At 44.7% G+C, this 25103-nt stretch overlaps 2 protein-coding genes across 12 annotated transcripts in view; one reads left to right on the plus strand and one right to left on the minus strand.

Annotated features, from left to right (window-relative positions):
* LOC111156017 (ubinuclein 1) overlaps nucleotides 1-13376 on the minus strand; it is a 39659-nt gene extending 26283 nt beyond the window's left edge. Inside the window, exons 1-7 of one of the 8 annotated variants that reach the window (XM_022516554.1) lie at nucleotides 12978-13374; nucleotides 7909-8196; nucleotides 4227-4313; nucleotides 3563-3658; nucleotides 3067-3201; nucleotides 2257-2360; nucleotides 1105-1543 (exon numbers count right to left, since the gene is read on the minus strand). In XM_022516554.1, coding sequence (XP_022372262.1) covers nucleotides 1105-1543; nucleotides 2257-2360; nucleotides 3067-3201; nucleotides 3563-3658; nucleotides 4227-4313; nucleotides 7909-8157 — 1110 coding nt within the window. In that variant the 5' untranslated portion in view covers nucleotides 8158-8196; nucleotides 12978-13374. Of the gene's footprint in view, nucleotides 1-1104; nucleotides 1544-2256; nucleotides 2361-3066; nucleotides 3202-3562; nucleotides 3659-4226; nucleotides 4314-7908; nucleotides 8197-11128; nucleotides 11442-12977 lie in introns of those variants that run through there. The other 7 variants (XM_022516557.1, XM_022516552.1, XM_022516556.1 and 4 more) reach the window with 7 other exon arrangements.
* A 500-nt stretch (nucleotides 13377-13876) lies between these two features.
* Nucleotides 13877-25103, plus strand: part of LOC111156011 (glyoxylate reductase 1 homolog) — a 34917-nt gene continuing 23690 nt past the window's right edge. For all 4 annotated transcript variants that reach the window (XR_002641175.1, XM_022516539.1, XM_022516540.1 and 1 more), the window contains exons 1-3: nucleotides 13877-13927; nucleotides 14955-14991; nucleotides 16271-16350. Coding sequence is in view for 3 of the 4 variants with exons in the window: in XM_022516539.1 (XP_022372247.1) it covers nucleotides 13890-13927; nucleotides 14955-14991; nucleotides 16271-16350 (155 nt within the window). In the remaining variant the exon portion in view is untranslated. The remainder of the gene's footprint in view (nucleotides 13928-14954; nucleotides 14992-16270; nucleotides 16351-25103) is intronic.

The raw sequence follows: 25103 nt of genomic DNA on the forward strand, positions 1-25103 counted from the left end.
TGAGAGCAAACACAGAACAGTATGCTCAAACATGCCAAGTTCAGATTCAACTACTTCCAACTTAATGTCCTATTAAGATATACTCTGAATCCCTGACATGGCACAATTCATTTAAGTCATCACATTCAAACAGAATACTGCACATAGGCTAACGAGGAAGAACAAGAAATCCAAGTAAGACATTTGCTTTACTTTGTATGTTGTGCTTAAGTATTTTTTTGGAAACAAGAAAATCATTTGTAGCACTGGTTAACATTTACCCTTCCCTAAAACACAAGAGAGATTACGTATGACAGTGATTCTGAAATCCTGTGAGAATCACTGGCTTAAGACTTAAGCTACAGACTATGAATGCCGCAGGAGTTGCATTATGAGTCATGATGCCCAAGGTCAAACGTTTTTTTAATTAAAAGTCATCGTAACTAATGACCTATGCTTGGTTTACGGTTAGTAATACATTACCGAATTGACAATTCTTAGCACTCTAGAAATCCATTCCCAATTGCCATTGGCTGCTATAGCCCAAAGACTATCACTGTTTTCAGTGGTTCACGGACATTACTAAGGTTCAGCTCCTTTTCATCTATCACGTGAACCTTAGGCATTCCTGTAATCACTACCTAATGGTGATGACAGGCAAGCTCAAGGAGCAACTGAAACCCAGTGGCAACTAAGCACATACTCTCTGTGGGTAACATTCATCTGCAAGCTTTTGTGAATTTTGAAAACATTCATGAGATTACTAAAATGACCGATCTGTGCCTCAGCCGCCTGCTGCCAGCATCAGTGTCAGTCTATGCACCAAAGGAAAGATATTTGCAGGGAAGGAACTGATAGGCAGGAAATGGAAAGACAGAAATTCCCCCCAGAAGAAAGTAGATTTTCCAGCTCTGGAAGAACCACAAAAGGCCTAAAAGTGATGTCTGACAGGCAGAGCTTTCGTGGTTTCCTCACTTGGGAGGAGAAGAGAGCTTGGAAAAGCTTACACCAAAACTGCTAATTCACTAAGGGTTGCTCTGGGCAGGGAGCTTCATGTGGTGCAGAACCAGCGTCAATCTGCCCAAACCGCTTCCAGGAAAGCCCGGCCACTCTGTGTCACCATACCTGAGCCAGCTCCTTAACGCGCTTCTCCAGGGGTGCAGGCAGGCCTTCAGGGAGGGAAGAGGGCTGCCTGAATTCCTGGTCCAGTCCCACCCCAAGGGAATCGCTCTCATCATCCATATCACGGAAAGGGCTTCCTTCTGGAGACTCACTGAGCAGCTGCTCCAAGTCCAAATCAGTCAGCGAGTCCATGGCAGTGGCTGCCTGGAGCAAGTCGTTGTCAGAAGTGGAGCCAAAGAGCGAGAGCAAGGGGTCGGAGGCGCCCTCCAATTCCCGTAGGCCCTGAGCTTCCGCCGACGAGACCGCTACGGGCTTATGGTCTTCGTCCCTCTTTCTCTGAGCCTCTTTCTCCTTCTGAAATTTCTTTAGCATCTCTTTAACACTCAAAGCCCCAGAATATTTCTTTTTCTTCTTCTCCTTACTGGCATTGAGGGCTGTGAAGCTGCAAGCACGGAGGAAACTGGTTACGAGAGCTGCAGTACACCTCTAAAGGGAAATGCATGAGAGACCGCCCCTGCTCCCAGCACAACGGTCTCCAGGAACCTCAGTCACAAGGCCACCCTGTTACTCCTCCTCCCTCCTCTTGGCATATGAAGCTCCTTCTTGCTGGGACCAAAGCTTGAGATTTAATACAGGTTAGCAAAACAGTGTCACAGAATGCTAAATATCCGATGTGTTTTTAAAAACCACTGCCAGGCTGAAATAAAAGGTTGCGGAAAAGGGGTGTGGGGCAAGAAAAGTATTTAGCGGGAAAAAGCAGGAGCAGCAGAGAGCAGCAGCAACTTGAAGGGCAGCTGGGGTGAGACCAAGTGAGGCGAAGAAAGCAGGACCACAGAAGACAAAGGAAATGGCAGAGACGGAAGGAGAACTGGGGCAGAGGAGGGGAGCCCAAGAGAACAAGAAACATCAGCAGTCACACAGTGACAGACATAGCCGCCAACACTGACAGAGGGACAGAGAGAGCTCCAGTGTCTGACACACAGAGATGTGAGAGCACCAGCTGCCCAGAAGGGCACTGCGGGAGGCGTGAGAGGGAAAGGAAGGCCAGGCCCTGCTGCCTCTTCTGAAGCTGTGAGGAGGAGGGCGCGTCAGCTCCCAGGTGTCCTGCCCTAACAGGTCAGATTTTATCCTAGCAAAGAAGCTGCTGCCTCTCACCCGGCTTTGGAAAACTTGGACTTTTTCGATTTCTTCTCCTTGTCATAAGTGTCATCTTTTTTCTTCTTCTTTATCTTCTCACCACCTTCCTTCAACTTCCGCTTCTGAGAATTAAAGACAAGGCACAGTTACACGGCTCCCTAACTCAGGGAGCAAGTGCACTACACAGCACTGGCCTTGCTCCGCCCAGGGCACATCCTGAGAGCTGTCTTATTGCCATCTTGAGCAACAGCTTTCAGATCGGTCCCTGGACCACAGACCTGCAACAGGTCAACACAGCGTTCCCACTGACAGTGTCTCCTGGAAGCACCCAGGGCCGAGGCAAGAGGCCATTCTGTAGCCCGAAACTTTTCTAGTTCAAGTTAGCTGTATATGGGCCCTCTTATTTGAAACACACAGGCAGTGGTGGGCAGATTTCAAAATAAACTTATCTTAAGGCTAACTTATTTTTGGTGGGGTGACAGCCCTGGGAACTGAAGTCCTCTACATGTCCACAGAAGAGACACAGCAAGGCTGGTGCAAACTCCCCTCACTCCACACCCTTCACTGCCTTAAGTCCCCGCCCTGAGACCACCTCGAGAAACAAATCCCTGCTGAGCCTACTCGGACACAGGCATGGACACCTCCAGGTTCACAGCACCTTGCCACAGTACAGGTGTGAGAAGTGACCTGTCAGTCTCGGCACAGCTCATGCCTTTCCACCAAGCTCCTGAGCCATCCTACACCAGCATTTTGGCAAGTCACCTACTGATCTTATGAAGTCATACAAGGAAAGCACTTCTGAAATCCAAAAGCAAGTATCATTCTAACCTTTGGAGATTTCTTCTTCTTTTCTTTAATGAAGTCATCCTCAGACTCGGATGCTTGTCTAAACTGCAGGGTTCCCGAGTTAATGTAAAATCCTCCATACTTTGTAGTCAAAGAAGCCGGAACAAGCTCATCATACTGAAGGGGGGAAACAAACAGTCAGCTCCAAGTTTTGGTACTCTAGTCCAAACGTACAGAGTGGGACTTGGTAGAGCAGATATGACTGTGTTCTTCGGTGACTTTTCAGACAAGACCTGCTTCTGGTCAACCACGGATGTCCAAGCTCAAAGGTGTTTGGACAAATCTGGTCAACATTTTCAGTGAGGGAAACATGGCCTGATCAAGCGTGTCACTTCCTCGCTCTCTCTCTCTCTCTCACCAGGGCGGTCTTTTCTTCACCCTGAGAGCATGCCCAGACCAACCCAACCTCCACCTCCAGGCCATCATCAGCAGAAGCCAGGGTGTGGTGACTCCAGGGGCATTTTCAGTAAGGACTTACCGCCTCAGAATTATCAATGAAGGAGTCAGATTCGTCGTAACCATATCCCATGTCAATCAGGTCCTGTATCCTATCTTTTCTACGTTTCTTTCCACCCTAAAATTTAAAATAGGTTATGTGTTTTATCCACGTGTAACTGTAGTAAAAACACATAGCATGAGGCCCACCCTCTTAACAAGAAATGTTTACGTCTAAGGCCACACACTTTCTCTGATATGCAGAATTAACAGTTGCCCTGAATTCCATCAACTAGTGACTAAGGTTGTAAAATCAGTGAAGCAGTCACACACACACACACACCCCTACACCCACTCCAAACCCCATTCCCTTGAAGATCTTCTAAAAAAACAGATTTGTATCTGCATAAAATGACCTAAAACAGAAGAAGGAACTAAATGGCTTTTATGCTTTGTATCAAAACATTTATTCTAAGCATAAACTCTAGGAATAAAAGGCCCTTCTTGCTCATTCATCCATTTAGCTTCACACACCAGTGCCTGCCACATGCATTTTCTGTACCTTAATGCATTTATCTAATAATTGCATTTTGTTCTCTCCAACCTCTGTACTTGTTTAGATGATAATCCACTAAAGGAACATAAAAATGTCTGGAAACCTCTCCCACTCAACGAGGTTGTTTTGTTGCCCAAGAGAGGAATCTTACATATTTTTCTTCAAATTTCCGGGCAAGGGCCTCCACTTTATGCCTTTCCTTTTCTTCATCATTGAAAGGATCTGAGAGATCTTTCTTCTGTAAAGAGACCATTCCACAAAAATAAGAGTCACAAAAAAATTCCCACAATCCTATTCATAATACCTGCACTGACTACTCGATACCCATGAACTGCATAATGAAAACAGCTTTTTCAAAAAAGACAAGATAAAACACATGCTACTCTCCCAACAGTGTTTACCTTAGTTACTAAAGGAAATAAAGTTTCCATTCACATAATTCAACAAAACTTAACTAAATGCCTACAACTGCCCACCAAAGCCCTATGTCCTAGAGGGCTCCAAATATGGCAAAGGGCATTTAGTTAGGGATGCTCAACCTGTATAGAACTGTTTCAATAGAGTTGGTTTCCTTTGTTTTTGGGTGTTTTTTTTTTTTTTTTGAAGATTGTATTTATTTATATGAGAGAATGAGAGAGAAAGAGAGAGAGCATGAGAGGGGAGAAGATCAGAGGGAGAAGTAGACTCCCTGCTGAGCAGGGAGCCCAATGTGGGACTCGATCTTGGGACTCCAGGATCATGACCTCACCCGAAGGCAGTTGCTTAATGAACTGAGCCACCCAGGCGCCCCCAGTTGGTTTCCTTTGTAACCCTAAAAACTATTCCACGCATTTAAAAACTCTAAGAAGGTCCATAGGCTTCACTGACTTCCAAAGCAGTCAATGGCTCAAAAAGGTTAAGAACCCACTGAAAGTAGTACAAGTCCTGGAGAGCTATTCTGCTGTATTTCTTAGTAGAGTGGTATGAACCTGCACTTCCCTCACTGCTATCAATAGTCAAAACAAAACAAAAAATAGTCATAACCAGGTTCATAGCATTCCTTTTGCCTAGAAGCTTATCTTGATGGATCAATAATCTTATCTTTCCTCCCAATGTCAGTACCCACTCCCAATATTTTCATATGGTTTTCCAGTTTTATTTCTACTCCATGAACGTAGTTTTCCATTTTTCTCATCAAGTAAATTTTCCAGAGTTGGACTTTAAGTTTCTTTGGCAAGGAACCTTAATTTTAATAAAAGACTCCTAAATGGAATTTAAGTAGACAAAAATCACTAAAGACTGGATGCCCGTCTTAAGACCCTCCCATCCCTGCCCACTGGAATCCCATCCACTCATGAGGACCAGTTAAATGAGATATTGTGGAACGTACATATAAGTGCCACAAGTGAGTGTTCTTTAAAACATACACTCATCTGTACCTTATGTTTTCTATAATGATCACACATAACTCAAGCACTTTAAGTAATTTAAAGAACTTCCACCAATCTATAGAAATACTGGATACAATGCATACTCTCTCATGTCTTGCAACCAGTAGTTGTCCAAAAAGGACTACTTTTGCGCGCATGAAGGTCCACCTCTGTCCACGCACAGCATCCAGAATGTAAGCTCTCTGCTGTCCAAGCCCTGCAGGGTTTGTTTTTACATGAGACTTAGCAACCGCCACATTGTAACTCCCGTTACCTGTGTTGGCTTAATTCTAAAGTACCTACAAGACTGAAAGCTCCTTTGAGGCTGGGATAGTGGCTTCTCCACCTTTATATAGTCCTCAGCATCTTGCCCAGTGCCTTTATAAGAAATATATGCTGGGGCACCTGGGTGGCTCAGTTGTTGAGTGTCTGCGTTCAGCTCAGGTCATGATCCCAGGGTTCTGGGACTGAGCCCTGCATCGGCCTCCCTGCTCGGTGGGAAGCCTGTTTCCTCCCTCTCCCACTCCCCCTGCTTGTGTTCCTTCTCTTGCTGGGTCTCTCTCTGTCAAATAAATAAAATCTTTTAAAAAATAAATAAATAAATAAATATATATGTGCGTGGGTGGTTCATTGGGTTAAGGCCTCTGCCTTCAGCTTGGGTCATGATCCCAGGGTCCTGGGATTGAGCCCCGCATCGGGCTCTCTCCTCAGCGGGGAGAGTGCTTCCTCCTCTCTGCCTGCCTCTCCGTCTACTAGTGATCTCTGTCAAATAAATAAATAAAATCTTAAAAAAAAAATATATATATATACACACACACACACACACATACACACACACACTAACTGAATTAATACATGAATCCATCAGATTACATAATACTTTGAAAACCACAGAGTAGACACAAAGATTCAGGAGTTCTGAATCTGAGGGCCAGGAATGAATCCCCTTAAACTGAATCCAAAGCTCTCTGTGTATGCTCCATACATTTTTCTGCTATGGAGAACGTCTGGATCCCTCAAAAAGGTGGAATCAGAGTACTAGAGTTCTAATTTCAGTTAAACTCATAAATAAAGACCTCAACCAATCCCTGCTACTGTCTCTTCCTCTCAAGGAAGATGATCCCATTCCGACCTTGGAAAAAAAAATCATGAATGGATTTGAAATTATTTTTTTCTCATTCTGCCCAAAAGCCCTCAAATAACAGGTTGACCCTTCACAGAAACTTATTGGCTTCCATTCAGTTAATCAGATCTTAATCAGGGAAACACATTTTAACCTGAGCAAAGAAAACAGATAATCCTCCTAACCAAAGGCACTCACCCCCAACAACACAACAGTGAATTAAAAATGAAGGAGCACGGGCCACTGAGTTATGCTGCCAAAAATTGTACCTACATGATCTCATTCTACCCTCAAGCACCCTGTACCAGGCTGATCCTCATTTTACTAAGAGCCACTCTAGCAACCAAAATACTCCAAATCAGAGCAGTGGGCCTGTGTAGTATTTTGGAAGAGCAGGAAGAGGATTTCTGGTGTCTTGGAAAATATTGTATTTTATAATCCAGGCACAGGATACATGGGTGTATTGAGCTTGTGAAAATGCATCAACCTGTTAATTTATCATATATGCATTTTTCTTATGTATTTAATTCAGCAAATGGTATTCTTTAAAATTTTATAATGTTAATTATCAAAACATCAGTAATAGCTGAAGGTGGTGATGGGTACATGCGGGCTTTTACACTACTCTCTTCCTCTGAGCATGTTTGAGAAGTTCCATACTGAACAAAACAAATCTGCCGGGAAAATAAATAGGTCATTAAAAAAAAATTTAAGAAATCAAACTGATTCTCAAAAGACCTAAAGGCTACGACCCAATTCTGACAAACAAAATATATTAAAAAAAAAAAAAAAAAAAACACAAAAACAGGTCTCCATCCATCCAGGCAAAGAAACTATCCAGAATCTCACTGTTCAGAAGAGATGAGCAGTCAGGGTCTTTTCTCGTCTGCCCCTTACACTAACCAGAGTGAGATTCCATTGGAAAAGAAAAATGTCCAGCACCAAATTCCAGGGCTGGAACAGCCAGGGACTGCTCACGTTTACACATAACACGTATAACCTTGGCGTGAAAAGCTTCATTGTTTATTATTAGCCATAATTCATATTAGCCTTGGATGCACAGTGTTCTCTCTAGCATACATCAGGAGAATGGTTCTAGAAAGAATTCTATCCTTTCCTGCCCGTGGCAAAACCAGCACACCTTGTGACTGCTTTGGACTAACTACCATGATCTTGGGATAGCCAGAGCCTTTCTAGTCTTGCTTCCACCCTTCAGAAGCCCCTTTTGCACAGGATGTGCCATGCACTGTATCCGCAGACAGAGTCTGAAAGTCTCAGAGTCTGAGGCTGCTCGGGTGTACCTTGTCTGCAGGTTGAAGGCCTTTCACCTTCCCTCGTATGTTCTTCACCAGCTCCGGGTAGAAGAACTCTGGACAGCGCTTGTGGTCCGGCTCGAAGAGGGTGAGTGTAATCCGAACAGCTGCCGCAGCCGGCTCAGAGTCCTGATGCTGTTCTGTTCCCCCAGCCTCCTCTTTCCGGGATTTCTTCAAAAATGCAGGATTCAGAGAACCTGGGAGAGAGGTGAACTGGACCCTGTGGGGCTCCGACATGGCTACCAACAAGTCTTAGCGGGTGTCACTGCATGGCTTCTGTTAACATTAAAAGAAGGGCCAGGTCAAACCAAGATGATAAAAATGGTGATTTTTCCTGTTCAACTACTCAGATTCAAGCTTAAAAGAATTTCTTTGTCAAGAAGAATCCTTTGTTAAGTTGATCTTTATTACCACTCACTGCTTCTTTGTTCTTCAATACTATTCATCTTAAATATACCATTTTTAAATGTAAATGTAAATCACCCCAAATCCTATCATTGAGAGATAGTGTTCAGCATACTTCTTTCTAGTCTTTTTTTCTATGCCTAGTCAATAGTTCTTTGATGTTAGAGAATCCATTCTGATAGGGCCTTAAAGAATCCTCAAAACTGCAAACACCACTAGAGAGTAGTATTTTTCGTTCAATTTATCCGACACTTTTTTTTTCTGGTTGAGAATAATCTCTTTCTTAAGATCTCTATATTTTCATCACCAGCACTGCACTTACATTTAGGGCCTATCTTTACAATGAGAAAGTTTTCAGCAGATCACAGAAGGTACGGCCTCTTCTGGGTAAGTAAAAAACCAGTGTCGGGGCGCCTGGGTGGCTCAGTGGGCTAAAGCCTCTGCCTTTGGCTCGGGTCATGATCCCAGAGTCCTGGGATCGAGCCCCACGTAGAGGGCTCTCTGCTCAGCGGGGAGCCTGCTTCCTCCTCTCTCTCTCTCTCTGCCTGCCTCTCTGCCTACTTGTGATCTCTGTCAAATAAATAAACAAAAATCTTTAAAAAAAAAAAAAAAAAAAAAAACAGTGTCTCAAGAGGACTGGGGCTCGGCTCATTTCCTAACACACCTGCCTCTCCACCCAAAACTTGGCCTCAGCAAAATGAAAAATTATCACATGCCAAAGACCTTCAAAGTTGCTTGGAAATGGTCAAAATAGATAGTAAAGCTCAGAATACCAAGGGTTTACGGAATATAAATATCCAAACACACACACACACACCCACACACACACAATTTTTGTGTGGTGCTTCAGGTATCATCTATACTATATACGTCCTGCTTTTTTTTTTTTTTTATACGTCCTGCTTTTTAAAACACACTCGAGTGTGAACTTTCTACAATGCCACTAAATAAAAATATTTACTGCAGCCCTGTTTATACAAGAAAAATGATTTTAAAAAACCACCTCAATATCCAGCATTAAGGAAATGGTTGAAAAAAAAAATCACAGCTTTTTATGAAACAAGATGGGACTGGGAGGGAGACAAATCATAAGAGGCTCTCAATCTCACAAAGCAAACTGAGGGTTGCCAGAAGGGCGTGGGGGCAGGGAGAGGGTGGCTAAGTGATGGACATTGGGGAGGGTATGTGCTATGGTGAGTGCTGTGAAATGTGTAAGCCTGATAAATCACAGACCTGTACCCCTAGGGCAAATAATACATTATATGTTAATAAAAATAATTTTTAAAAATCATAGCTTTTTACAATTCTTATAAATCTATAAATTTTGATATATACAATGCCTGTCATACCACTTACAACTACATTTTTCTGCTTTGTTACTGTTTAATTTAGATTAAAGTGAGGTATAAAGGAAATTTTAACTTAGTTTTCACATTGTACTCTAACTTGGCTTCTTCCCAGCCTCAATCCCTAACCTTTCTTTTCCCTGCTGATTTGGCTTTTGTTATATAGTAATGCATTAGACATCTTAAGATCTGTTACTAAAATGTAACCTGTTAATCTAGTATATGTAGACATTGTTTAACCAAACTATACTGTTTCGAAAAATTTCTATGGTGTATTTTAATACCTTTAATCAAAAATTCATCCTTATTATTCTTTTAAAAATAGTTATTCCAGCCTATTTATTATTTCAGGTCAACTTTAGAATTATTTTGACAAATTCCAAAAAAAAGCTCACTGTATTTTGACAGTAATGAATGATTAGTAGAAACTAATCCAAGAAGATTTACACGTCACATATATCCCCATGTAAGAATGTTTACTATATACGTAATGTTCATTTTTTCTACTATGACCAAAAATTCTGATTGCTAAGATCAGGGAGTAAAATATCTAAAAATGAAGAGTTAGAATAATCCTAAGTAGGTAGCAAAGTAATTAGCAGCAAAATAGATTAGTAGTGCAAAAAACCATCACGCGCTAAAATGTTGGGGAAAAATTCCCCTAAAAAAACCTTTCAGGGGCCCCAGGACATTCATGATGCCCTGAGTTGTGAAAATAAATCACAGCTGAAAGCTGATGCTTAAAGGTCCCCCACTGACACAAGCAGGCAAGGTCTCACTATAAGAAGGGAACATGCAAGTTAACAGATGCAATATAGGACGTTCACCCTGGAAGGGGCAACCAGGTTCCTGTCCTTGTCCAGACAGTAATTTTTTTTTTTTTAGATTTCATTTATTTATGACAGAGAACAAGCACAGGGGAGCTGGAGAGGGAGAAGCAGGCTCCCCGTTGAGCAGGGAGCCCAATATGGGGAAATGGGGCTCAATCCCAGGATGCTGGGATCATGACCTGAGCCCAAGGCAGACACTTTAACAACTGAGCCACCCAGATGCCCGTAAGCAGTACTTTTTAAAAAGTACCCTTAGCATGGTCCTAATGTTAGACATTGCATGTTTTACCTGGATGGTAAAACTGCTTCTCTCAGTTGTATGACTTTACAAATAAGACCAGAGAATAAAGTAAATCAAACCTATAACATATTAACACTTAGTAATTAGATTTTGGATTAAATTTTATAATCACCATAAGTGCTTGCTACGTGTTACGAAGTTATTTGAAACATTTAAGAAAATCACACATAATAATGATTGACTTATTAGACTTACAATTTTAATTTGAAATGGTTAATGCAAGTATCAAAGTGTTCATTTAAACCTAATTCTACATCTGTCGGAAGAGAAGACATTACAAGAGTTATGTCTTTGGAAAGATTTTACCATTAGGCTTATAAATTCACCATTTCAGAAGTCTGAAGCATTTCAAAGAAGCAGCATATAAAACTTTAAACGTAGGGGTGCCTGAGTGGCTTGGTTGGTTAAGCATTGGGCTTTTATCTTAGCTCAGGTCTTGATCTCAGAGCCATGAGTTCAAGTCTGGCTTTGGGTTCCACGCTGAGGCATGGACCTGCTAAAAAAACAAAAACTTTAAATGCAGTTTAAAACTTTTAAGGGTAGTTAACATTTGCAAAAAAAATTCATTGTTTAGTGGAAAGTAATCTTTTGAACTGGTACCTTAATTGAAGCTTTGTCAGGAGTCAAATATTTTTATTTTTATATAACTACTCTTAGATTTATAAGTAAAGTAAGATGGGGGGGGCACCTGGGTGGCTCAGCTGGTTCAGTGTCCAACACTTGGTTTGGGCTCAGGTCATGATCTCGGGTTGTGAGATCAAGCCCCATATCCCGCTCAGCATGGAGTCTGCTTGGGATTCTTTCCCCTTTTTTCTCCCTCCACCTCTCCCCATTCCCTTTTCCTCCCTCTCAAAATAAATAAAAATCTTTAAAAGAAAAAAGATTTGGGAGTGAAACTTAAAAGGCTTAAGAAAAACTAAATATTTAAATACTCAATTTTAACAAATTGAACATCACTCTAAACAAAAGCACAGTACTGTACACACAAAAACATCACTCCCAAAAAACCTCATCCAAGAAACACTAGCCTTCTTCTGCATCTTGGTTTATTCCCAGGAATCACACTTTTTTTTCATCATACATCCTCTTTTTTTTTTTTTTTTGACAGGGGCAGGGAGAGAGGGAACACAAGCCAGGGGAATGGGAGAGGGAGAAGCAGGCTTCCTAAGAAGCGGCGAGTGGGACTCTGGGCTTGATCCCAGGAACCTGGGACCAGGTCCTGAGCCAAAGGCAGACGCTTAATGACTGAGCCATACAGGTGCCCCAAATGTTGTATTTTCAAACTGATTATCAGTGAAACAGAAAAACCTAATTTTGTATGATGACTTTGTAATTAGTCTCCTTACTTATTTAATGGCTTTCCCTTCCCCCCTCCACAATAGGCTGCCCTGTCATTTCTGGAAATGAGAATTTTTTCTTCTTTCTGAAATGTCTCTATTTTTGTTTCATGTCTTATTGCATTGGCTAGAACTTCCAAAATAGCATTAAACATATATTCTTTGCCATGTTCTGACTCTCATGGGAATGCCTCTAGGCCCAATGTGATGTTGATTTAAAATTCGTATATTTTAATCAAACCATTAAAATATCCTTCAATTGCTCGAAAACTAAAGAGTTTTAAAATTAAGAACGTGTTGAATTTTATGAAATCATTTCCTGGAAATCTTAAATGTGTTTTCAATAACTGGTTTGCCCTTAAGACAATATGAAACAGTAAATGACAGCTCCTGAAACTAACTGCCGGTACTTAAGGGAAACTGAACTCCAAGAAAAACGAAGCTTCCGACAAGCCAACTCACTAAACAAACAAACAAAACACTCTTACAACCAAAGTCTCTCTATAACAGAAACACCTACTGGAGATGCGTGAGGATCCACCACCTTTTTCCAAGCAAGAGGGCGACTCAAGAAAAACTCTAAGTCGACACGTAAACTATGTGGGGTCTCCAAGAGGGATTGGGACCTTTTCAAAAACTGTTATTCTCCACCCGGGTGCTTGGGCCCTGTGCTGAACTGCTGGTGAACAGTTCCCCATTCAACGCCTTGGTTTTCACGTACTGAAACTACGCGAGCATCTGCCTTCCTGTGGTGACAACAGCCAGCTCCCAACTTCTCTAAAAGTGTCAAACTACAACGAGAGGTACGTGAGAGCCCGGTCCCGACAAAGACACGCACCTTTGTCCCCGGCGCGACGCAGGCTACGGCCCCTAGGGCCGCACTCGTCCCCCCGCGGCCGTCCTCATGCCGGCCCGGGCGCCCGGGCTGCGGCGCTGCTAGCGGCCGGCCCCCGAGCCATGCTTCCCGGCGGGCGGCCAACCCGCGCCGCGGCCCATGGCCGGGTCCCCACGCGCCCGGGGGAGCCTCGCCGGCCGTGCCGCCGCCCCGGCCCCGGAGGAAGCGGAGAGACGCCGGCTCCACGTCGGTCGAGCAGCTCGAGACCTCGGGCGGGCTGCAACTGGCGCCCCGGGAGAACTTGAGGCGGCGAACGCGGGCTCCGAGCCGCTCCCCGGACGCCGGCCGTTAGAAAGCGCGCACCGAAAGACCCGTCCGCCCCCCGGGCGAGGCCACGCAGAGCCCGCCGGGCGCGGGCGCCGGGCGCGGGCCCCGGGCGCGGGCGGAGACAGGCTTCCAGGCCGCGCCGAGGTCCGTCAGGGCAGCTCCCGGTGTGGCGACACGGCCGGCCCCCGCGCGGGACTAACGGCCGTAACGGAAGCGCCGACCGGAGGGGGCTGGAGGCCAGAGCCCAGGGGCGGGGCGGGCCGCTAGGGCTGGCTCCGTCGCGAACTCGAACGGCCGCACCGTCGCCGCCACCTCCGCCGCCTCAGACCGCGGGCGCTCCGTTGTCACGAGCCGGAGGGAGGGGGAAGGAGCCGGGAGACTCCGGACTCCGGCGCGCCGAGACCGCGGCGCCCGGGTCACGTGCAGCTCCGCTGGCCAATGAACCCCTGAGGGCGCGGTGACGTCAGGGCAGCGGCGTGGCCGATGACAGCCGGCCCTCGTCACGTGGCCGGGCGCACTCCAATGGGCGGCGCCGGGGCGACCTGATGTTCCCGGCGGCCCGTGCGTCGGCGGTGGTTGGGTGGTAAGATGGCGGCTGTGAGTCTGCGGCTCGGCGATTTGGTGTGGTGAGTCCGGGCGGCCAGGGCTAAGCGAGGTGCGCCGGGGAGCTCCCCCACTGTGCGCGGGGTTTGCGGACAGCCCCGGAGCTTCCTTTCTATGCGCTCCAGGCTGCGGAGAGAGGGCGAGATGAGGGGCCAGCGCTGGGAGCTACGCCGGGCGGAAGGGGCAGCCCGGCCCCGGGGGACTGAGGCCGAGAGTGGCCGCGGCGGGCTGGGCTCTGAACCCCAGGGCCGCCTAGGGGAGGGCTTCGCTCCGCACCTGCACGCCGGCGGCCACCGTGAAGGGAGTCTCTGGCGCCGCACAGCTCCCGCGGACGCCGGGTCCTTGGGGTCTTGCTGAGGCTCCTCAGACAGCGGGAAAGTCGGGGAGCCGGCGGGACCATCTCGCCTGGGCAAGCCCGTCAAAACTCGCGTTGAAATGGAAACGACCTGTGCGGGCTACTTGGCTGGGGGTGTCGAAACCGGACTGCTGGCGCTGCCCCGTGAAGAAATGGAAGGGGGACTTCTCCTTTACAGCTGAAGGCTTGGCAGTAAGCAGTGCCTTCTTGGGTGCCTCTTGTGGTCTGCTTCTGTGTCCCAGACAACCGCCCGAACCAAGACTGACTGTCGCCGCTTCCCTGGAGCGACGTAGCTCACTTTTCGACCCAGAGGAAGGTTTCCATTAGCATTTGTCAAAGCCGGGCTCGCGAATTAAACCAGACTTTGTAAGGGGAAGTCTGTGTTTCCAGAGCAAACTACCCTCCAACCCCCGTCACGGGGAGGCTCTATACAAGTGACTCTTGGTTTCGTTGTTCTGTCTTCCCTGTCACCCAAAGAATGCACATACTTTATGCACTTCTGTATTTCATTTCTGAAGAGTTTGGGCCTCTTGGGCCCAGCTGTGGAAGCCAAATTAAGACCTCCTGTTTGCCAGTTTTTGTTCTGGCACTTGAGGGTGCAGGTGGAGAGTTAGGAAACTAAATTTGACGTTGAGTGGGTTGAAGGAGATGGACTGGCTTTTCCAGGGCAAATGCTGACTGTGTGTTTTCTCTAGGGGGAAACTCGGCCGGTATCCTCCTTGGCCAGGAAAGGTGAGTGTCTTGCTACTATTGGAAGATATGTGAAGTGGGTTTGAGGAGCTGGAGACTGTAAGATTCATTCCCCTCAGTTTCTGGCATTTAGTGAAACTGGACCTATTTAAATAACACTCAGAGGGGTGCCTGGATGGCCCAGTTGTTAGGCATCCGCCTTCAGCTCGGGTCATGATCCCTGGATCCTGGGATTGAGCCCCGCATCAGGCTCCCTGCTCCCCGGAAAGCCTGCTTCTCCCTCTGCCACTGCCCCTGCTTGTGTTCCCTCTCTCGCTGTCTCTCTTTCTGTCAAATAAATGAATAAAACCTTCCAAAAAATAAATAACTCAAAAGAGTTTTTCTCTCTCTACTGTTGGTTTAGAAAAGGCAATATAATATAAACAAGATCTTGTAATCTGCAGTAAATGCTTATCTCTTGAATCAGAGGTGGTTTTGGTGAAGTTTTTTAATCCTGGAAATCAATTCTAATTTGAATTTAGCTTTACACTTAAATGTAACAAAAGGAGAAGAAAATAAATTCCCCAGGAAGAGAGGAGTCTAAATGTAGGTTAGTGAAAAGTCAAAGTATTTTTGTCCCAACTAAGTTTAAATCTTCTTTCCATGTTACCATATGTGCTGCTCCAGTGCATCTTTGCAGAAGTTGGCATTCCAGATTTTGCATGAGGCGATCCGTCATAGCTTTCCAAATGTTCTCTTTTTATATTCTTGCAAGGAGCCCAGGAAATGTCTTTAGACTGTTTCTTTGCAATATGGCATTTTCATTGCCTCAGTTGTTCTCATTGTCATTATTACCTGCCTCAACTCTCCTTGCACAGTGGTTTTTTTTTTTACTTGAAGCATAATTAACAAAACATAATAGTCGTTTTGGGGTGGACAACATATTGATTCAGTAATTCTATACATTATCCACTGCTTACAGTGATAAACATAGACACCACCTAACATTTTTACTTTACTGATGTATTTTTAGAACTGTTCTTTACATTTCTTCAGTGATGACAGGGTCACGTGGTTGGGGGGGTTGATGTTGATCTTAGTTTTAACTGCTTTTAAAACAGTGCCAATTCCAGCAGAAGGGATATTCTACCTACTGAACAGTGCTACATGGTAGATGTAGGGAACGTAAAGAATATTTGCACATTTCTACACATCTCAGTAGAAAAGTGCCAGACTTAGATATGTACTACCTGGGTTCTCTTTAAACATATTCCTTTTGTTTCCTTTTTTTTAACCAACTTAGAAGTATGGAAAAACCTTTTCTCCCCCTTTTACTCCCCAGATTGTTAATCCACCCAAAGACTTGAAGAAACCACGTGGAAAGAAATGCTTCTTTGTGAAGTTTTTTGGAACAGAAGATCAGTGAGTAGTGTTCATCAAGAGTTTCGCTTTCCCTTTCTTTGGGCGTTGTCCTGTATCTGAGCTGCTTGTGAGAATATTCTAGGGACCCTAGGTCATTTTTACTGTAGTCTGTCAGAATGGCGTATTGTTTTGTCTTTATACGTAAATAAAAGGTGCTGTTCTTAGCTCCTAGAAATTGTCTTGGGGCCTATAACAATTTCAGTCGAGTGAAAAATAGAATTCACTATCTTCTGAGTATGATAATCACAATAAAATTATCTCTGACATCTCTTTATCGACTCCCATAGGTAGTTCTTCTTATAAGGGCTATGTTTGTTTCTCTTTTAATGGCTGTTTATCATTGTGCTTCATGAGTGAGGTTTACAGTGAAATCAGGACCATTCATTTGAGATTCTTTGATAGGTCATTTGGTCACAGTGAAGAAGAGAATGTGTATTTACCTGAGTTTCAGGTGATTTGTTCAGCTTTCTTGTTATTACTTGGATTTGATTACCTGGGTGTAGCTAGATGGTTTAAGTAGTTGCATTTCTACTTACCACTTTTAGAGAAAAATGTGGTTTTGGGTTTGAAAATGTGAGTTTTCTGAGGAGTCTAATAGCCGTGGTTAAAATATATGTTATGATATTCTATAGCAAGATCTCTTATAAAGTGTTCTTCACTCATTCAGGAGTGTACATACCGGAGTGCTCAGCCGGGGTTAGAGGGTTTTCTGTTTTGTTTTGTTCTTTAAAGATTTTATTTATTGTTTTTTTTGCAGAGAGCCTGCACAAGAGAGCATAAGCAGGGGAGAGGCAGAGGGAGAGGGAGAAACAGGCTCCCCGCTAAGCAGGGAGCCTGACGTGGGGCTCCATCCCAGAACCCTGAGATCATGACCTGAGCTGAACGAGATGCTTAATGGACTGAGCTACTCAGGCACCCCTTGGGTTAGAGTTTATTTTGTTTTATTTTATTTTTAAAAGATTTTATTTATTTGACAGAGAAAGATCACAAATAGGCAGAGAGGCAGGCGGGGGTAGGGTGGGAAGTAGGATCCCTGCTGAGCAGAGAACCCGACTCGGGGCTTGATCCCAGGACCCTGAGATCGTGACCTGAGCCGAAGGCAGAGGCTTAACCCACTGAGCCACCCAGGCGCCCCTGCGTTAGAGTTTGAATGGAGTGTTTATCTTCACCGTGTAGATACACCAGTATACCCAGTTCTCTGTCACAGAACAATTTACCACCTTTTGATGACAGTATTCAAGGGAGTCACTGGCCCAGAGCTTTGAGAGCCAGAGACACTCTGGAAGCCAGAAGGTTCTGGTAACGCCATTGACTTTATAAGAAACATTGCCCCAGTGTATAAAACAAGTGCTAATTGTACAGCCACACCAAATTGTTGACACCAAAAGGAACTTGTAGAGAAAAGCAAATGTTGTGGGCCTTGCCTTTTAGGAATTCAGGTGACAAGACATAAACATTACAGATGGGAGTAAGTGCAGAGTGAATGATACAGGTGACTATTAAAGGGTTCTAGAACAAGGAGAGATCATGGAGAAGAGGCAGATCAAAGAAGGGTGATGGAAGAGATGGAGTTAGAATTCACCTCTGGAGGACAGATAGAATTCCAGCAGGCAGGACGAAGAAGGGCAGTGCAGGCAGTGTGAATGCTGTGAGCACCTGGGCGTTAAGTTGGATGCATGGTTAGAAAGAGGCTCCCCGCCCCCCGGGTTAAAGAACTGTGCTCAAGAATAACAGGCAATGTGGTTGACCCAGCTTGGTTAGCTAAGTGGAGATGTACATGTCTAAGACAAAGGTGGAAACTCATGGGAAATGGGGGCTTGGTCAGATTACAGGAAGCCTGAAAGCCATTGTGATCTTATAATGTAAAAAGCTGCAGGTCAGAAGAGAGAACGGATACCTGTGTGTTAAAAAAAAAAAAATACTATAGGTGAGACGGAAAAATGGAGTTGAGTGCATTTTAGCACTTCACGAGGCACACGAGTGAAGCCAAGGAAAGGGACGCACTTAACTCAGAAATAACCTAGTGGGGGCGCCTGGGTGGCTCAGTGGTTTAATCTGCTTCCTTCAGCTCAGGTCATGATCTCAGGGTCCTGGGATCGAGTCCCACATCGGGCTCTCTGCTCAGCAGGGAGCCTGCTTCTCTCCCTCTCTCTGCCTGCCTCTCTGTCTACTTGTGATCTCTCTCTGTCAAATAAATAAATAAAATCTTTAAAAAAAAAAAGAAAGAAAAAAATAACCTAGTGATGTTAGAAGTGGTGGTGCTGATGTGACTTCTAACTAAAGTTCTTTGAGGGGATTCATAAGCAGGTGGATTTAGGGCAGCTGTTAGGTATAATATCTTTAAGCTTGTTAAGCTCGCTTGGTAGAATTCCACATAAAAAGTTATTAAAAAGTAAGTTGTCACAGGACCAATACATTTTTTGGTGGCTAGGCAGTTGACAATGAAAGGAAACAAGGGGTGAGGATCTCCAGGCACGTCTCTGAAGGAAGAAGGGTCCTTCGTGATGAGTGATCAGCAGACATTATTTACTATCTTTAAATGATCTGAAGGTGAAGTGTCCAGGGGGTTACTTTGAGGAAAGAGCTCTGGATTTGATGCTGGCGTCCTGTGCATTCAGATGCCATCGCACCTGCCCTACAATTTGGGCAAGTTATTTTTACCTTTCTAACCCTTGTGTCCTTGCCCACAATGTGGGACGATGCTCTCTACCTTGTAGTTATGCAGAAGTAGTGCCATTTGTTTGTAGTGTGTTGTGGTATACGACGGGTTCAGTAAACTTCAGGTTAACATATAAATACAGTACGAGAGAGAGTAAGTTGGTAAGAAGCAAGTGGCTTTAAGGGAAACTTGAGAGGTAGAGAAAGGATTTGTGTTTGAAAAGAAAGACATTTGAGAGTTGGAAGTTCCTAAGGACTTCAGCGAGGTCTGGTTTGTGGGGGTTGTTTTTGTTTTTGTTTTAAGACTTTGTTTATTTGAGGGGCACCTGGGTGGCTCAGTGGGTTAAGCCACTGCCTTCTGCTCAGGTCATGATCTCAGGGTCTTGGGATCAAGCCCCGCATCGGGCTCTCTGCTCAGCGGGGAGCCTGCTTCCCCCTCTCTCTCTGCCTGCCTCTCTGCCTACTTGTGATCATTCTCTCTCTCTGTCAAATAGATAAAAATCTTAAAAAAAAAAAAAAAGATTTTATTTATCTGAGAGAGAGAGAAATAGGGACAGAAAGCCCAAGCGGAGAGAAGAGGGAGAAGCAGGCTCCCCACTGAGTGGGAAGCTGGACTCGGGGCTCAATCCCAGGATGCTGGGATCATGACGTGAGCCAAAGGCAGAGGCTTAACTGACTGAGCCACCCAGGCGCCCCCACATCTCTTGTGACTGAAAAGGCTTCAAACACCAAACAGTAAATTGTTCTACCTTTTTTTTTTTTTAATTGTTACATCTTTATGTAAAAACTGTGCTGTGCCTTGCCAGGAGTGCTATGTGCAGTTGAGTCCATACTCCCAAAGGGATCTGATGGTACTAGATAATATCAGAAAAGGGAACCAAGTCAGATCAAAGAGTAGGATTCTTTAATGTGAAAAAGAGCACAATCAGAATTGATGAAATGATGAATGACCCCAAGGAGGTAAACATTGACCTGCTCATAAATCATCAGACGCTTCGATAGCAGCACTGTGAGCAGAACAAATGCTGTGGTGACTATGTTTAGGGCGTGCATAAGAAGCACTGTAGGAAACGGACATTTGAGAAGTGCTTTAGACGGGAAGTACAAGTGGGTTTTTAGAGATAGAGAACTCCTTTGTGAAGGGCAGGGCCATAGGTGGTTCCAGAAGAAACGGGGCTCTACCTCCCTTTGAAGTTTGATGTCAGGGAGAGGAATATGATGCTTCCCGCACTGGATAGGGCCTGACCCCATGGGGCTGCTCCTGAATTCCTGAGCAATATAGGATTCAGTCAGACATGTATCTTTTCAAAACTCTACACTCTGTATGGGGGAAAATATTTATAGATATGATTTTTTTAATATTAGCAAGGATCTTTATTAAAGAGTGTAAAGAGTAGCTCCTTAAGATAACAATTTTAGTGGCTCAGTTGGTTAAGGCCAGGTCATGACCCCAGGTTTCTGGGCTCGAGCTCCATGGCGGGCTCCCTGCTTGGCACAGAGCCTGCTCCCTGCTTTCCCCGGCTTGTACTGTGTGTGTGTGTGTGTGTGTGTGTGTCTGTCTCTAGTAAGTAAATAAAATCTTGTTTTTTAAAAAAAGATAAATATTTCAATCTTCTAGAAAACTAGTTTTTCTCTCCCCCTTCCTCTGTCAAAACTTCTGACAAATTGCGTTGATGTCCTATTAGGAAGAGAGAGGACCAGACCTTCCTAACCAGCGACCCCTGGAAGGGGAAGGACTTAGTAAGATGGCTGGATTCAGCTCTCCGAGCCTGGATGGCCAGTAGAGGGGTTACTCATGGTCGTTTTCTATTTCACAGAGATACAGAGGGAAAAATAACTTTAGCATAACTTTGACAACAACTCTACCAGGTGACCACACCCGCAGATGAAGTCTCAGGCACGTGAGAGCCCATCTCGGACAGGGATTTGCCCATCAGAATAGAAACAGCCTGGAGTTTAAAATTTTCAGTAGTGGCCATGGAATGGCAGAATGGGGGAAGCTCATATAGTCTGTGGGTGTTCAAAAATGCCCAGAAACAAACAGTTCAAGAGAAGGCTACTGGCAAAAGAGGATAGATCCCAAATGACCACCGGAGAGTTTGTGTAGCGCCTTCACACCTGACCCTACAACAGTCCTTTAGGGAAATAGATAGCATATTTGTTCTGGTTCTCACTTTTTAACAGATTAGTACACTGAGAGGCAGGAGATTTGTGGAGTTCAGTGATGGAATTTCCAGGATCCCAATCTAAGAAACTTTTTCCATCAAGGCAAATAGAAGGTACGACTCTTGGAGAAGAACCTACTGCTTGTAATTACAAGCAGATTGGAGTCATCTGAGCACCCCTCTTTCTTTTCGCCTGGGAGCTGACGGCCCCGCTTTGCCTACATGCGACACTGTGCAATAGTTGGAGAATGGAGCCAAATGGATGGCAAGTGCGCTGCTGTTTGTACTGAGCCAGCAGTGTCCTCTGCCAGGACTGGACGGTGCCTGTCCTAGAGAGCACGGAGTAGGTTCTCCTGTCCCAGCACCAGCATCGGTCCTACAGGTGACTCCTCTCATGGCTGAGACAGTGGACTCCAGGAACAGGTGTCATGCACCAGCATTAAAGAATCCGGCACAAAGGAAGTGGCTGGCCATATTGGCATAGACAGCACAGCTGGGAAGCGCCTTATCCAGCATTCAAGAATGTTTTCAAGTTTTGAAAACAGAATCTTCTTAATCTATCTTATCTGCAAGTCTTTGTTGATGTCTGTATGATCATCAGTGCTTGAAACTAATTGGCAAACTCTTATTTTCTTTGTGACTTTTTGTTGTGTTTTGTTTTGTATTTTGATTTGTGAGTTTTGGGGTGTCTTGATTTCTGAATAGCTTAGACTTGGACCTGTAACAACTTAGTAATCCTCAGTCTCCTTAAGTGGTTTTGAAGCTGGGCAAGCATACAAATCATTTGCTTAGTACTACTCATAAAATCTAGATGGAGAAGCAGCCCATGTCTTCTGTCCCCATCTTTGTTCTCACCTTTGGACTATGCTGACACGTGTGTGTTCTCCCTCCCACCCCCACCCAGGTCTTTCTGTCATGCAAAGTCTGAGTCACATACCTGAGAGTTTTGGAGATAATTCGTAGACCCACGTTTAATTTGTAGACCACATGTTTAATACGATGTGTACATGATATGATTTTAACTTAAGGGAAAAGCAGGTCGGAACTATGGAAGTTTTTGAAAACATGAGGTGTTTGAATTCATTTTGAGCAGAGCGTGTAATGTGAGAGGGCTTATAGTAGAAATGAGAAGAATTTATAGGAGGTGTATCAGAATACCAGGGTAAGTTTGCTGCTCCTGGCTGTGTTACAGGCGCAGTTACTGCAACCAGCCAGTAGCTACCCACCTGAAGAAGTCCTGGGGGCAGCCCCCTGGGCAGAGCAGCCCATGTTCTACAGCAGAGGCCTTTATTGTTGATTTGATGTTTCTTAAAGATAATACATGTTTATGCCCCCCACCCCCCGCCTGCCTGCCCAAATCCAGCTATAAACTGTGAAACTTCCATTCATCCCTGACCCTCAGCCACCCAGTTACCAGCCCTTGGGCATCCAGTTATACTGGATTCTTATGGCATGTCCCACCAAAGACACTACGCAAAATCAAGAAGTTACATCCTCCTTTTTCCTTGTTTTTACACGAGTAATAGCATACTGTACACACGGTTCTGCATTTTGATTTCTTCCACTTAAGCAGACATCTTAAGGGACCTTCCTTAAGGGTTCTTTGTGATGACCTCACTGATTGCTACTACAGTGGGATTTACTTCCTTGTGCATAAAAGCAAAGGTTCGTACTTTACACACCACTTGACTAAGCTTGATTTTTCTGACTCCCAGCCCCACAGCAAATTACGCAGAAAAGGTCCAGCACCATCTAGGCATCAGGAGGATGATAAGAAGGAAATCATAAGTCACAGCTCATATCACATAAAGAAACAGAAGTCACCTAAAAAAAAATAAACAAACAGGGGCACCCGGGTGGCTCAGTTAAGCATCCCAACTCTTGATCGCGGCTCAGGTCTCAATCTCAGGGTCATAATAAAACAGAAACAGAAATGTACAGACAACAGCAACATACAGAAAAGGCCAGCAAAGCCTTATAACATTCCAGCGTTCCAGCCCTCTGAACTTGCCTGGAAGGCATCATTTACTCAGTGATTATTTATTGAGCACCAGTTGCATGCCAGGCCCAGGTGACGGACATCAGTGTACTAGAGAATGGTGCATTATTGAAACTCTGGCTGAAAAGCATACTCTTTGAGGAGACAGAGTTCTGCAATACAGACTTCAGAGAAAAAACTCTATTTCAATTTGGCTTGCTTTCAAGAGGTAATCCTCCTAGAGCCCTGCTGGGCTGGCCTTTTCCTTACAGTTTTTCTGATGGGGCACATTGCTTCAACAATCTTAACCAGATTAATATTTCTTGCATTTATCCTCTTGATATGTACACTGTCCCTTCTTTTAGCAAACCATCTTCACTTTTCAAAAAATGGTCAGAGAGGAAAATTTCATTTGAGAATTCAAATGCCAGTCTGGGGATGAATGGAATTTTGACTGTACCATTCTTGGGGCAGAAATCAGTAATCCACTTAAAATGCTTCAGTGGAAACACACGCATGGATTATTGGTGCTTCCTCTATGGATGTCCCTACCTCTCCACTTCCCCTGAATCAGAGGTTCATGTGGGGAGAGGGAGGCAGGGATTAGAATGCCTGGAGTGTATTGTCCCATCTCGGGTGGCTCTATAAACCGCCCCCCCCCATTGATCTTACACCAAAACTTGTGTGGGTCCCAGCTTCTAACCTGCTGCTCAGAGAACAAAGAGGCAAGTCCAGAGCACGTGGCTCTGTAAGCTTCATCGCTAGTACTTTTGTCGTCTTGGTAGGACAGCTTAACCTGCTTTTCAGGGTGTGTCTGGCTTTGCATCTGCTCTGGTGGTCTGTCCTTAGAAACACTAAGTGGGAAGAGAAGCAGGATGGTCCCAGTCAGTGGTGTACCTGCCAGGCCAGGTAAGGTCAAGATAGAATTCCATTTTTCCTCCCGGTAGAATAGATCAATTGAATCTATCATGTCAAGTTTCAGGCTTTTAGATGAGTTAGTTACTGGAAGGTACCTGCTCACCTCACCTGGTTGGAGCTTTATGCAGTGAGGCCGCATCTCATCGTTCTGTTCTCTGTGGTTTTGTTTCGCCGTAGGGAACCTGCTTAGTCCTGGTGTTCTGTCACATTTGCAGGCTGATAGTCCCACGGCTATTATGTTTGTACAAATCCATCGTCACAATTATTCATATAACATGCAAAGCATAGGTGGCCATTGGTGGCTTGGTCGCACTATTTTTATGTAAAGATTAGCACTTTTTTTTTTTTTTTTTTTTTAAATAGGCTCCATGCCCAGTGTGGAGCCCAGTGTGTGGGGCTTGAACTCACCGCCTTGAAATCAAGACCTGAGTTGAGATCAAGAGTTGGACGCTTAACTGACTGAGTAACCCAGGCGCCCCACATTTTTACTATTAATGGTGAATATTCTCCAGCTTTGTCTAAAGGAGAGGACCTTAAGTTAGTTAGGTCCCTAACCTGACCCCTTTTTTCAGAAGGTTATGCTCTGAAACCTGAGTATTGCGTAGTAAAAATGTACATAAGTTAACTGTTACCTCACCAAGCCTATAAAATCCTCTCCTTTGTACTGGGATACTAAATGTCATTTAGGAAAATCACAGGAAGTCAGCAGGGGCAGATTTGTTCAGGTTAGTATGGTAAGCCAGATATTTCAGAAGTGATAACTGGGGCGCCTGGGTGGCTCTGGGTTAAAGCCTCTGCCTTTGGCTCAGGTCATGGTCTCAGGGTCCTGGGATCAAGCCCTGCATCAGGCTCTCTGCTCAGCAGGGAGCCTGCTTCCTCCTCTCTCTCTGCCTGCCTCTCTGCCTACTTGTGATCTCTCTCTGTCAAATAAATAAATAAAATCTTAAAAAAAAAAAAGTGACAACTGATGGCGTGTCTACTTGTGTGTGTGTAGGAATTAAAATTTAAAACATCATAAGGTATGTTCTACTTTT

Source organism: Enhydra lutris, unplaced genomic scaffold, assembly GCF_002288905.1.
Source record: "Enhydra lutris kenyoni isolate GAN:26980312 unplaced genomic scaffold, ASM228890v2 scaffoldscaffold45, whole genome shotgun sequence".
NCBI classification, from domain to species: Eukaryota; Metazoa; Chordata; class Mammalia; order Carnivora; family Mustelidae; genus Enhydra; species Enhydra lutris.